The 12628-nt window shown below is 51.8% G+C and overlaps 1 protein-coding gene across 1 annotated transcript in view; it reads right to left on the minus strand.

Annotated features, from left to right (window-relative positions):
* hdac4 (histone deacetylase 4) overlaps nt 1–12628 on the minus strand; it is a 96002-nt gene that overhangs the window by 11132 nt on the left and 72242 nt on the right. Inside the window, exons 18-23 of the mRNA XM_067257289.1 lie at nt 11739–11794; nt 11361–11448; nt 9984–10103; nt 9756–9853; nt 2349–2467; nt 883–1016 (exon numbers count right to left, since the gene is read on the minus strand). Coding sequence (XP_067113390.1) covers nt 883–1016; nt 2349–2467; nt 9756–9853; nt 9984–10103; nt 11361–11448; nt 11739–11794 — 615 coding nt within the window. The remainder of the gene's footprint in view (nt 1–882; nt 1017–2348; nt 2468–9755; nt 9854–9983; nt 10104–11360; nt 11449–11738; nt 11795–12628) is intronic.

A 12628-nucleotide genomic window follows, 5' to 3' on the forward strand; every position in this document is an offset into this window, starting at 1 on the left:
ACAGCAGATGAATCACAGGCACATAGCAGATGAATCACAGGCACATAGCAGATGAATCACAGGCACACAGCAGATGAATCACAGGCACATAGCAGATGAATCACAGGCACACAGCAGATGAATCACAGGCACACAGCAGATGAATCACAGGCACATAGCAGATGAATCACAGGCACACAGCAGATGAATCACAGGCACACAGCAGATGAATCACAGGCACATAGCAGATGAATCACAGGCACACAGCAGATGAATCACAGGCACACAGCAGATGAATCACAGGCACATAGCAGATGAATCACAGGCACACAGCTCTAGAGCATCTCTGCCTCCCCAGCCGTCCCAAAGCCGACACACCCCTGAGAGTCAGAGAGTTATCTTAAACATGAAATATGAAGGGAACATGATTTCAAACCCCTGGCCAAGAAAGCACTCCATTAGTTTTAAGAAAACAGCAGGCGTTTTTTAGGACGTGGAGCTGTTGTCTGCTGTGAATCACCAGAGGACTGGTTATGTTCCAGCCGGGGCCTACACACACTCCCACAATTAACCTCAGATTCTTCTGCTGGAAGTGTGTGACATCCTCTCTCTCTCCTTTCATTGAGCCCCTCCCATACTAGGCAGAGAAGACAGAGGAGGAGAGAGGGGCTCTGAAGAAGGGAGCGCTGAAAGGAGAGGAGAGAGTGCTCCCTGTTGTGTGTCCCTCCCTCCCTCCCTTTCTCTCTCTCTTTCTGCAGAGCTGGCTCGCAGTTTCTGGCAAAATCTCTTTTCGATGGAACAGTGAAGGAAGAGGGTCCTAGGGAATCCTCCAATCAGAGGGCTCTATGAGCTCTGATCGGGGATCTGATGGCTGAGGTACACAGTCCCTCCCTCCCTCCTCACCTCGTTCCCCAGAAGAGCAGAGACACAGGCTTCCGAGGCGTCACAGATGGCCGTGAGGTCGTGACCTCCCTCCAGCGCCAGCACCACCCTGCCCCCAGCCAGCCCCATCAGCTGCCTGGTCAGGTATCCAAAACCTGGGGGGGAGAAGAGGGGGTTAGAGGCTGAGCTTGGTCCCTGGTGACTGGGACCCTGATCAAAGAACACAGGCAGACGAGAGAGAGAGAGTAAAATATTGCATCGTGTTTTATTTCCATTTATATAGAAAACAAAACAGTAAGATGTATCTTGGGTATACATGTACACAGCAGCACTACAGTACACAGTGTGTAACAGTAAGATGTATCTTGGGTATACATGTGTGTGAGGTGGCCAAGCCTATCTGGCTTCAATGCAGCTTTGATCGTTTTTTTTCCGTGAGGGTTTAAATATATGCAATCCACCATTTCCCCTCTCACGATATCCCAAAAACATCTCTTTCCTCCTCGCATACCTCCTTTAGTGTATCATTTTCAGTTGAGTGTGTAAGAACATTTGACTTCTATATGTGTGTCGTTGTAAGTACCGGTATAGTATGTGAATGAGTTTGGTTTCATGTGTCAGAAAATTACAAAAGTACATGCATGGCCCCACACACACACACACGCACACACACACACACACAGGGCTGAGAGAAGGGCAGACAGGGAATCAGCTGGAACAACAGAGCACTCCTCTCGCTCGCTCTCTCTCTCCGTCTCTCTCCCCTCCTCTCTCTCGCCCTCTCTCGTGAGTAATGCTGTGCTCTGACCACAGGGCAGGCTCTCTCTCTCCCTCTCTCTCCCTGTCTCGCCCTCTCTCTCTCTCTCTCTCTCTCTCTCTCTCTCTCTCTCTCTCTCGTGAGTAATGCTGTGCTCTGACCACAGGGCAGGCTCTCTCTCTCCCTCTCTCTCCCTGTCTCGCCCTCTCTCTCTCTCTCTCTCTCTCTCTCGTGAGTAATGCTGTGCTCTGACCACAGGGCAGGTTCTCTCTCTCTCTCTCTCCCTCTCTCTCGCCCTCTCTCGCCCTCTCTCGTGAGTGAGGCTGTGCTCTGACCACAACAGAACTCCTCACGAGGGAGAAATAAAGGAAGGGAGGATGACTCATATTTCTTCAAGGTCCTTGAAAATATTCCCTCTCCCTCCATCTCCACATCCCTCTCCCTCCATCTCCACATCCCTCTCCCTCCATCTCCACATCCCTCTCCCTCCATCTCCACACCCCTCTCCCTCCATCTCCACACCCCTCTCCCTCCAAATCCCTCTCCCTCCATCTTCACATCCCTATCCCTCCATCTCGACAACTCCTGTACCTGTCTACACACAAAGTCAAATGTATGCAGGTCCTTAAACTACCCTATCTCCTAGTCCTGAGGCAGGTTCCTGAGGCAGGTTCCTGAGGCAGGTTCCTGAGGCAGGTTCCTGAGGCAGGTTCCTGAGGCAGGTACTTACACTTGGCGGTGAGGCGGTATCCTCCCAGAGGTGAGTTGTGGCCCTCCACGGCGTCGAACCCCGACGACACCAGAACAACGTCTGGAGCAAACTCATTAGCTATGGGCATCACCACTGCCCTGAGGAGGGGGAGAGAGAGAGGTGTTAAATAAACTGCTCATCCTTCACACCAATTCAATCAGTTTGTATTGTCATTTTTACATGCTGGAACATTTACAACATGTTCCTTCCAAACACGCGTACTTTCTGTCAGTGTGGTGACTGTCTCCTGAATCAGACTACATGTATGACAGCCTGACTACTGACCAACCACCGTAAAAATAAGTTCCCATAACTGACAGACTGGTGTGTGTGTCTGTACCAGGCCCCTCCTGTGGTCAGCCTGACTTTCCCAGCAGATCCACTGCAGATCCACTGCAGGGTCTCCATGCTGTGTTGACTGAGTGCCAGGCAGGCTTGGTGAACAACCAACAGTTTACAGCTGCTCAACACATCAACTTCTATCTGTCCTCCTCTGTGTGCTCAACCTCTCTCGCTTCATCTGATCCTCAACTGAACCAGAATAAAGGAAGTAGTGAAAAAGGCCGAAGAACTTAATTACTTGGGAAAATGATGCCGTTTTAATGATACAACAGCTTCACAGAAATGATCAAAACATGAGTTATTAGCTGGGTGTGGTGACAGAGGTCTCTGAGTCCACCTCTCCCTCTCCCCTCCCTCCCTCTCCCTCTCCCCTCCCTTCTCCCCTCTCTCTCCCCTCCCTTCTCCCCCTCTCCTCTATCCTCTCCCTCTTCCCTCCCTTCTCCCCCTCTCCTCTATCCTCTCCCTCTCCCCTCCCTTCTCCCCCTCTCCTCTATCCTCTCCTTCTCCCCTCCCTTCCCCTCTCCATCTCTATCTGTAACACGCCGCACACACACTTCAGACGAAGGAAAAATGAAGTGTGTGAATATGTCAGAAAGGGAAATGGACACACGATAACATCACTGATCGCTGGAGAAGTTGTGGTTGGAAAAACGTGAATCATAAACTATACGAGTGAGACTGTGACATCATGTTTGTGAATTGTGTGAGGATTGATGTCCTGGGGATGACTGTACAATTCGACTAAAGTAAAATCCCTCTAAGACCTTTGTAGTGTTGTGCAGTCGACTGGTGGTAAGAGACTGAGTCATCGTGACAAGCCGATTGCAACTTGTTTTGTTTCTGTGAGCGTTCAGTGAGTGACTGCCGCGAGGCTCTTCTCCCACCGCAGATCAACACAAAGCAGCTTGTGTGCTGCGTGGGTGAGGAGGGTTTGGGTGTGCAGCGTTTCAGGCGGTGTGGTGGGGTTCCCCAGGGCAGCGCTGTAGGAACCCTGTACTTTGGCGACCTCAGGAACATAGCGCAGGACCCTGGGCGGGGGCAGGCGGTGTGCCTCCTCTCTCCCTCCTCAGCTCCAGATTATAGACCTGCCCCGGCACCCCCTCCACCCCCCCACAGCTGCCAGAGCCCCCCTCCTCCCCTCAGAGAGATGGAGGCGGTGTATTTTGGACCGTGCGTCACGGAGTGTGGGTCAGAATGCCTCAGGCTCAGAGGGGATCAGTCATACAACAGAGTGGCAGAGCTAGAGGCAGAGCCAGAGGCAGAGCTAGAGGCAGAAGGAGAGAGAAAGATAGAGGCAGAGCTAAAGGGAAAGCTTCTTTATATTCCTGTAAGTACTTCCTGTAGGTACTCCCTGTAGGTACTTCCTGTAGGTACTATCCCAACAGGAACCTTAAGCTATGAAATATTTCCAAGAGTGCACAAAATATCAACGGTTGGGTAACATGCATCATGAACTGAAAAGCTGGACGTCTTTGAGGGGAAATATTTCTCCAACTGCTCTCTGAGTTACCATAGGGCTCTCCTGCCCATGGTTAAGTGCGCACACACACACTTGGTCCATTAACATCAGACATATAAAAGACCCCACACCAAAGAGAGCAGCCCACAGCCACTCGTGTGGTGTACCACGGCCTGCACAGGAGGAGGGCCTTCAGCACAGCGGTTACTATGACGACCGGAGCATCACACACCACAAACCCCAACCCCCCCCCCCCCGAAGCTCAACTCAGCCCTAGTGTAACGGGAGGCACACACTCCCGCGCCCTCTCCAAAACCTGCTGACGTCGTTCATCTGAACCCAGCCCCCGCAGGCGAAGCCTCACTAACGGACCCAGCTGAAACACCGCAGAGAACCATTAGCATGTTGGAACCAGTGGAAACTAGCTTGTCTTCTTTTTTTAATAGGCCTTCGCTTTGCATGAATCAGTGGACACCTATGTGGAGATGAAAAGAGTGTTGGTTGGCTAGGATCTTAGCTGTGGGACATCCGGGCATGAGGATCCAGAGAGAGAGAAAACTACAAGCTAAACTTTCTGCTAGCTCAGTAACTGGAGTTCACGTGGCTTTTCAAGGCTGGTGTCCTTGTGGACGAAATGAACAAACCTAAACATATGAATAAATAACTAAAAGGCAAGGTGGACGACCATCCTGAGTTTCCAGGTCATCTTTCTCTGACACTTGTTGCAGCACTGTTGCTAACGCTAGCTCACCGCTGAGGACGATCATGGACGACCTGAGCTGATAAGAGGTAGGTGGCCTCTGGTTTACAGCAAAGTTAGAGGGCCAAGAGTGTGTGTGTTTTCATGACACGTGTGTAGTTGTGTGTGTGTGTAGGGTTATGGGAGTGTGTGCTGTTTCTCGACAGTGAGAGAGAGGGAGGGAGGGAGTGTGTTTGGAGGGAGGGTGTGTGCTTGGAGGGACCTGTTAAGTCTTGGGATTTAACACCTTCCCGTGAGACAATTGGGCCAAACCCAACACTCCTAGAACCACAGCTTAATCTGTACCTCACACACACACACACACACACTATTGTACTGGAATGCGTTCCTCCTATGGTGGAGCGTGTGACCCTGAACCCTTACACACTCACAGAACCTCCTGGAATCTACCCCACATACGGTCCTAATGTAGACAGTGACCTTCCCATGATGGTGGTCCTCTAATAAAGTGACCTTCCCAAAAGGGTGTCTGTCGAGTGCTCCGTTCCTGTGAACGATCTTCTCTGATCTCAGCGGTGGGAGCATTCCTGCGTCTATTGCTTTTGTCTGTCTCTCGTCTCCTGGACAAGGCTTGTTCATCCAGACGGGGTTTCCTTCCCCGTCTCTCCAGTCCTGGTGTGTTGTTTTAGTTTGGGAGAGCATGGAGGAGCGATGAGGAGACTTAGTCTTGGTATCTGGGCAACAAGAGAGCTCATCTGAGAGCCTCACCTGTGGCCTCTCCTGTTCTCATGCCATCTCAGCACCAGCTCCTCAACTGAGGGGCTTGCATGTTGAGAGGGAACATTTACTGGCATGCACACATCCAAAACACACACACATGCGCACACACACAGAGTAAGACAGACACACACGCACAGTCGGACACACCCTCCAGAATGGAGAGCAGCCAGCAGCCAGGGAGACCTCCCCCTCTGGGAATCTCCATCCTCCTCTCCTCCCTCTCTCCCCCCTCTCCCAGGTCTCTAGGCACCAGAACAGGCCTTGTGTGTGTGTGTCTGTATGGGCGTAACATTGATCGATGTGTTTCCTCTTGATAAATGGAGCCAAGAGAAGAGGAAGCGCTAATTAGAATTAGCAATAGATCCCCCCTGTGACAGACCCAGACAGACAGCAGGAGCCTGGAAGCAGGACCCAAGTTCTGTCAGAGAGATCTCCTCAGTGATGTCGGCTCTAATCCCCCTCTCACAGCCATGCAGAGGCCTGCTAGCGTGAAGCTGGGCCGGCCAGGAGAACGGCCTGCTAGCGTGAAGCTGGGCCGCCCAGGAGAACGGCCTGCTAGCGTGAAGCTGGGCCGGCCAGGAGAACGGCCTGCTAGCGTGAAGCTGCGCCGGCCAGGAGAACGGCCTGCTAGCGTGAAGCTGCGCCGGCCAGGAGAACGGCCTGCTAGCGTGAAGCTGGGCCGGCCAGGAGAACGGCCTGCTAGCGTGAAGCTGGGCCGGCCAGGAGAACGGCCTGCTAGCGTGAAGCTGCGCCGGCCAGGAGAACGGCCTGCTAGCGTGAAGCTGGGCCGGCCAGGAGAACGGCCTGCTAGCGTGAAGCTGGGCCGGCCAGGAGAACGGCCTGCTAGCGTGAAGCTGCGCCGGCCAGGAGAACGGCCTGCTAGCGTGAAGCTGGGCCGGCCAGGAGAACGGCCTGCTAGCGTGAAGCTGGGCCGGCCAGGAGAACGGCCTGCTAGCGTGAAGCTGGGCCGGCCAGGAGAACGGCCTGCTAGCGTGAAGCTGGGCCGGCCAGGAGAACGGCCTGCTAGCGTGAAGCTGGGCCTGCCACAACCCAGGCTGCGGAGGGTTAACTGCAGCTCTGCCTGAACCTCCAGCTCAAAGGCTTTTCCTGACAGTTCACAAAAAACATCAGGGGGAGAATAGTGAAGAGACAGGGTAGAATACACACACGCACACACACGAGCACACACACACACGAGCACACACACACATAAACACTTCAAAGTCTCGTCATCTGGCGTTGTGGAGAGCTGGTTTGAATTAAGTTAAATTCTCCTCTCTGTTTCCAAGTTCATGGCGAGAGAGAGAGAGAGAGAGAGAGAGAGAGAGAGAGAGAGAGAGAGAGAGAGAGAGAGAGAGAGAGAGAGAGAGAGAGAGAGAGAGGGAGACAGAGAGAGTAAAGAGAAGAGGAGAGAGAAGGAGAGAGGAGGAGAGAAGAGAAGAGGGAGAGAGAGAGAGGAGGAAAGGGAGATTATAAGAGAGGAGGAGAGAGAGGAGGAGAGAGGAGAGAAGAGCGGGAGAGAGGAGGAAAGGACAGGAAGAGCGAGGAGGAAAGAGAGACGCAGCTTCTGGTTTTCATTAGGGCCAATTTTCTTATCTTTTTTTCTCCCTTCTTTCTGTGGCTCAGGCTTGATCCCCTGCTAATGCAACGTGGCGCTGGCAGTGGTGGAATGAGAAGGTGCTGCCCTCGAGGCTCACATCACCTCAGAGAGAAGGTGCTGCCCTCGAGGCTCACATCACCTCAGAGAGAAGGTGCTGCCCTCGAGGGTCACATCCCCTCAGAGAGAAGGTGCTGCCCTCGAGGGTCACATCCCCTCAGAGAGAAGGTGCTGCCCTCGAGGCTCACATCCCCTCAGAGAGAAGGTACTGCCCTTGAGGCTCACATCCCCTCAGAGAGAAGGTGCTGCCCTCGAGGGTCACATCCCCTCAGAGAGAAGGTGCTGCCCTCGAGGCTCACATCCCCTCAGAGAGAAGAGAGGGGGAGAGGAGAGAGAGGGGGAGAGGAGAGATAGGGGGAAAGGAGAGAGAGCGGAGAGAGAGAGTATGAGAGGAAGGAGAGAGAGATAACCATGGGGAAGACAGGGAGATTAAGAGAGAGAAAGATAAGAGAAAGAGAATGTTTTCTTATCTTCTGCAGTAGTGTTTGAATATAACCAAGTCACCAGCCCAGTAGACTATGTCTCCAGACTTAACTGGTCCAGGATAACTCCTGAAACTACCCCGAGCACTGTGTCAACCTGTCTGCCAGCCATCTGCTACGCAGAGCGAGCACTGTGTCGACCTGTCTGCCAGCCGTCAGCTACGCAGAGCCAGAGAGCTTCATTCATATTCAGCCCATCTGAAATGAGGTACGACGGCTTTACTAAGGAAAACTTTGGCTTTTCCTGGGTTGGCAGATTCTAACTGAGATCTTTCTAGAGAAAACTACCAGAGAAACAAACAACATGTCCCCCGTCCAAAACGGTCGGCTTTCCGACACGGTCGGCTTTCCAACACATGCTTTTTGTGGGTGCTTTCCAACAATGATTTGATTTCACACTGAACAACCATAAACAAGAGACAATTAAAAATAAAAATCGAGTCTGAATAATCAATTCAACAAACGACTAACCCAGCATGAATCAGTGTGCTTTCGTAAACAGTTCTCTGGAAAGAAGTGACAAAAAAGTATTTGTGGTGGAACCGATAATTTAGAAAAGACTGCACAGAAAGCAAGTCTGACATTCAAGACAGCATCCAAACTCCTGTGAGCAGCTGCCTCGTTCTGTTCACCTCACCCAGCACAGAGGCAGATCTGCCTCGTTCTGTTCACCTCACCCAGCACAGAGGCAGATCTGCCTCGTTCTGTTCACCTCACCCAGCACAGAGGCAGATCTGCCTCGTTCTGTTCACCTCACCCAGCACACAGAGGCAGATCTGCCTCGTTCTGTTCACCTCACCCAGCACACAGAGGCAGATCTGCCTCGTTCTGTTCACCTCACCCAGCACACAGAGGCAGAGCTGCCTCGTTCTGTTCACCTCACCCAGCACACAGAGGCAGATCTGCCTCGTTCTGTTCACCTCACCCAGCACACAGAGGCAGATCTGCCTCGTTCTTTTCCCCTTACCCAGCACACAGAGGCAGATCTGCCTCGTTCTGTTCACCTCACCCAGCACACAGAGGCAGATCTGCCTCGTTCTGTTCACCTCACCCTAACCCGATTTGGAGTGAGATTTCAGTGAATTCTCCCTTTAACGAGCGCCTGAAGGCTTGTGTCCTGACAGTGTTGGTGCTTCCAGGCTGTGCTGTCCGGTTGGCCTGAGCTCAGGGGAGAAACACAGTCCTCTCCCCGGCCAAGTGCTCCTCAGCTCTCCCACAACAAGGATCCAAGCTGCCCCACAGACACTCGTAAATCCACAACAGAGACCCGCTCTCTCTGCTTCTAGTGGCGACTCTCTCTCTCCCGCTGTCTCTGCGTTTGATTCTCAACTCTCCTTTCCCATCTCTGCCTCTGTGTTTTTTCACAGTTTTCCCACGGTCCCATGCACTCAATAAGACTAACACACAGATGAATATATCACTGCCATACAAGTAATACTATAATCTATATACAGTAAGAGTCATTTAATGCTAGGATATACAAAACATACGTTATAAGGGGGGTGCATTTCTGGGCACCCCAGTCTGGACACGCCACTGCATATTCTGACAACAGCTATCAGGTCCAGATGTGAAGAAAACGTTTTGCATTAAAAAAATATAGATATTTTTCAACCTTTTGAAACTTTAAGAAACAAAAAAACCTTTTCAACATTTCAAAACTTTTTTTCCAACCTTTAAAGAAAAAAAATAATAAAATATATATATATAATGTTTTCAACCTGACAACATCGATTAAAATAGTAATCAATAACACATATGTCATATCAATAACACAAAATATGGCCGATATCGATATTCCCACCGATATATCGTGCATCCCTATCATCTATCCTAAATATATTGCTCTAGGTCTAGGACAAGATTTAAGGATAGGATAAGACACTTCACGATGCCAGTTTTACCTGTTGGGTTAGGATCAGAGCCAGGGTCAGGGTAAGGCTCAAGGTAAGGGTCAGGGAGTTACCTGAAGGCAGCGAGGTATTCTGCGTCTCCCATCGGGGGCTCCAGACCTCCTGTGAAGGCCACGTTCACATTGAAGCCCACTCCTGCCCCGCTGCCCACCTGGGTCACACACACACACACACACACACACTATATGTTAACCTGGAGGAGGCTCCGTTAGGGAACTGGTTCTTGGTTCCCAATCTCTTCACATCATGTGCACACACACACTCTCACACACACTGCTCACCTCGTCAGGTGCTCCGCTCCCAGGAAAGAAGTTTCCGTCGTCGTAGCGATGAAGAGACAGGTACAGAATGTTGGGGTCGCTGTAGAATGCTTGCTGGGTGCCGTTGCCATGGTGAACATCCTGAGAGAGAGGGAGAGAGACAATGAGTGGGAGGGAGAGAGACAGTGAGGGAGAGAGAGACAGTGAGGGAGAAAGAGAGAGAGATAGTGAGGGAGAAAGAGACAGTGAGGGAGAAAGAGAGATAGTGAGGGAGAGGGGGTCAAGGGTTGCAGGCTGGCCTGCTGGACGCCCTGCGCAGCCTTCAACACTGCTGATCTGCCCAGAGCAGCCGTCAACACTGCTGATCTGCCCAGAGCAGCCTTCAACACTGCTGATCTGCCCAGAGCAGCCTTCAACACTGCTGATCTGCCCAGAGCAGCCTTCAACACTGCTGATCTGCCCAGAGCAGCCTTCAACACTGCTGATCTGCCCAGAGCAGCCTTCAACACTGCTGATCTGCCCAGAGCAGCCGTCAACACTGCTGATCTGCCCAGAGCAGCCTTCAACACTGCTGATCTGCCCAGAGCAGCCTTCAACACTGCTGATCTGCCCAGAGCAGCCTTCAACACTGCTGACCTGCCCAGAGCAGCCGTCAACACTGCTGATCTGCCCAGAGCAGCCTTCAACACTGCTGATCTGCCCAGAGCAGCCGTCAACACTGCTGATCTGCCCAGAGCAGCCTTCAACACTGCTGATCTGCCCAGAGCAGCCGTCAACACTGCTGATCTGCCCAGAGCAGCCTTCAACACTGCTGATCTGCCCAGAGCAGCCTTAAACAGAGCCGCTCTAAACCCCACACAGTCTTCAGGGGGCAATCTCACGTCAGGCTTCTCCAGCACTCGCAACGACATATTAAAAAACGACATATTAAAAAAGTGAGCTAAGCTGCTATTATGAGAACCGTTACAAATGTTTCTTTTTGAAGCGTGCGGCCGTATTAGGTAGACGAGGGCTGCTGTCCCTCAGTGACAGACAGCAGGAAATGAAAAGGGTCAGGACTGCTCTGTGTGAGCGCTAACGACCCCAGCAGAGTCCAGCCATGACGCCACCCTCCCACCCAAGCTTTCATGTCCTTTCAAAAAAACTTTACTGACACCCTCTCTGGACGAACGTCTGAACAATATATTTTTTGATTTCGCTTTGTTGTGATTCGAGTGTTTCGTGTCTTCTAGTGCTTATAAGTGGAAGTCCTGCTTTGACTGGCTGACTGGAAGCAGGGTCGCTTTGATGTTGTGTGAGTGATCTGGATCAGTAGTTGGGTATAAGATGTCCTGTAATGGCAGGTCGGTAAATCAGATCAGCAAGCCACCCCATAGGCTGGTGCTGCTATCAACTTACCCAATCCACTATCAGGATCTTGTCGACACTCAACCTCTGCTGGAGCAGTTTGGCTGCGATCGCTACAGAGTTGAAGTAACAGAAGCCCCTGTGAAGAAGGGAGAGACCACAGACAGGCTGAGAAACCCTCTCAAGCATACACAAATATATTGTATTTCAATTAACTTAATTTGTGGTAAGTGTATGAAATAGGTGTCCATTGATTCCTAAAAGGAAAATTCCTAAAAGATAAACAGATCATCGTTGGCATCCACTCTCTCTCTGTGTACCAGTAACAAATATGCATTGGGTTGGATTAGACAGGGTAAGATAATGACAGAAAGAGAGAGAGAGAGAGAGAGAGAGGAGAGAAAGGGAGAGAGTCTTGTGGAGACTTACATGGGGGTACTTTCCTCTGCGTGGTGTCCTGGGGGCCGGACCACCGCAAAACCATTCTGCCAATCAGAGAACAAGACAGTCATGACTCATAATCACACGCACACACACAGAAACGTCCAAGCCAGCTCTGGGAGGGTGGGGGAGGGAGAGGGAGGGGGGAGGGAGGGGGGAGGGAGGGAGAAGGAGAGGGGAGGGAGGGAGAGGGAGGGGGGGAGAAGGAGAGGGGAGTCAGGGTGAGGGAGGGAGCAGGAGGGGTGGGGAGGGTTTAGGGAGAGGGAGGGGGCGTGAGGGGGGGGTGAGGGAGGAGTGAGGAGGGGTAAGGGGCGTGAGGGGGGGGTGAGGGAGGCGTGAGGGGGGGTGAGGGGACGCCCAGCCTAACGATGTTGAGGCAGCTGCTCCAGGTTACCTCTCAGCAGAGGATATTACTTTAACACAGAGAAGAACCCAAGATCCCAGCTGACGATAGCCAGCCCAGCCCTGCTCAAAGAGCCGTGTGTGTGAGTGTGTGTGAGTGAGTGCGTGTGAGTGTGTACGAGTGAGTGTGTGTGAAAGAGGGAGTGTGTGATTACGGAGATCTTAATGGAATTACGTGGTTCTATTTAAAGCAGTGGGCCGGGCCCGGTGAGGCTAGGGTCCTGTTCTCCTCCACCAGTCAAATGGGAGAGTTCAGTGTCCGTGACCTTTCACCCCAGATTCATTTCTCTTTTATACATGGGTCGAGGTAGATAATGAGCTATAGGCTAGATTTAGCTAATTAGCCCTGAATTCTGTCACATACTTTACTTTGCCTTTCGAAATGGTAGCCCTGTGTGGTGACATGGCAGTGGATGGCTAAACTACTCATTAGCCACGAGCTAGCAGAAGGCTCTCCTAATGCTGCTAATGATCAC

Source organism: Osmerus mordax, chromosome 2, assembly GCF_038355195.1.
Source record: "Osmerus mordax isolate fOsmMor3 chromosome 2, fOsmMor3.pri, whole genome shotgun sequence".
Taxonomy (NCBI): Eukaryota; Metazoa; Chordata; class Actinopteri; order Osmeriformes; family Osmeridae; genus Osmerus; species Osmerus mordax.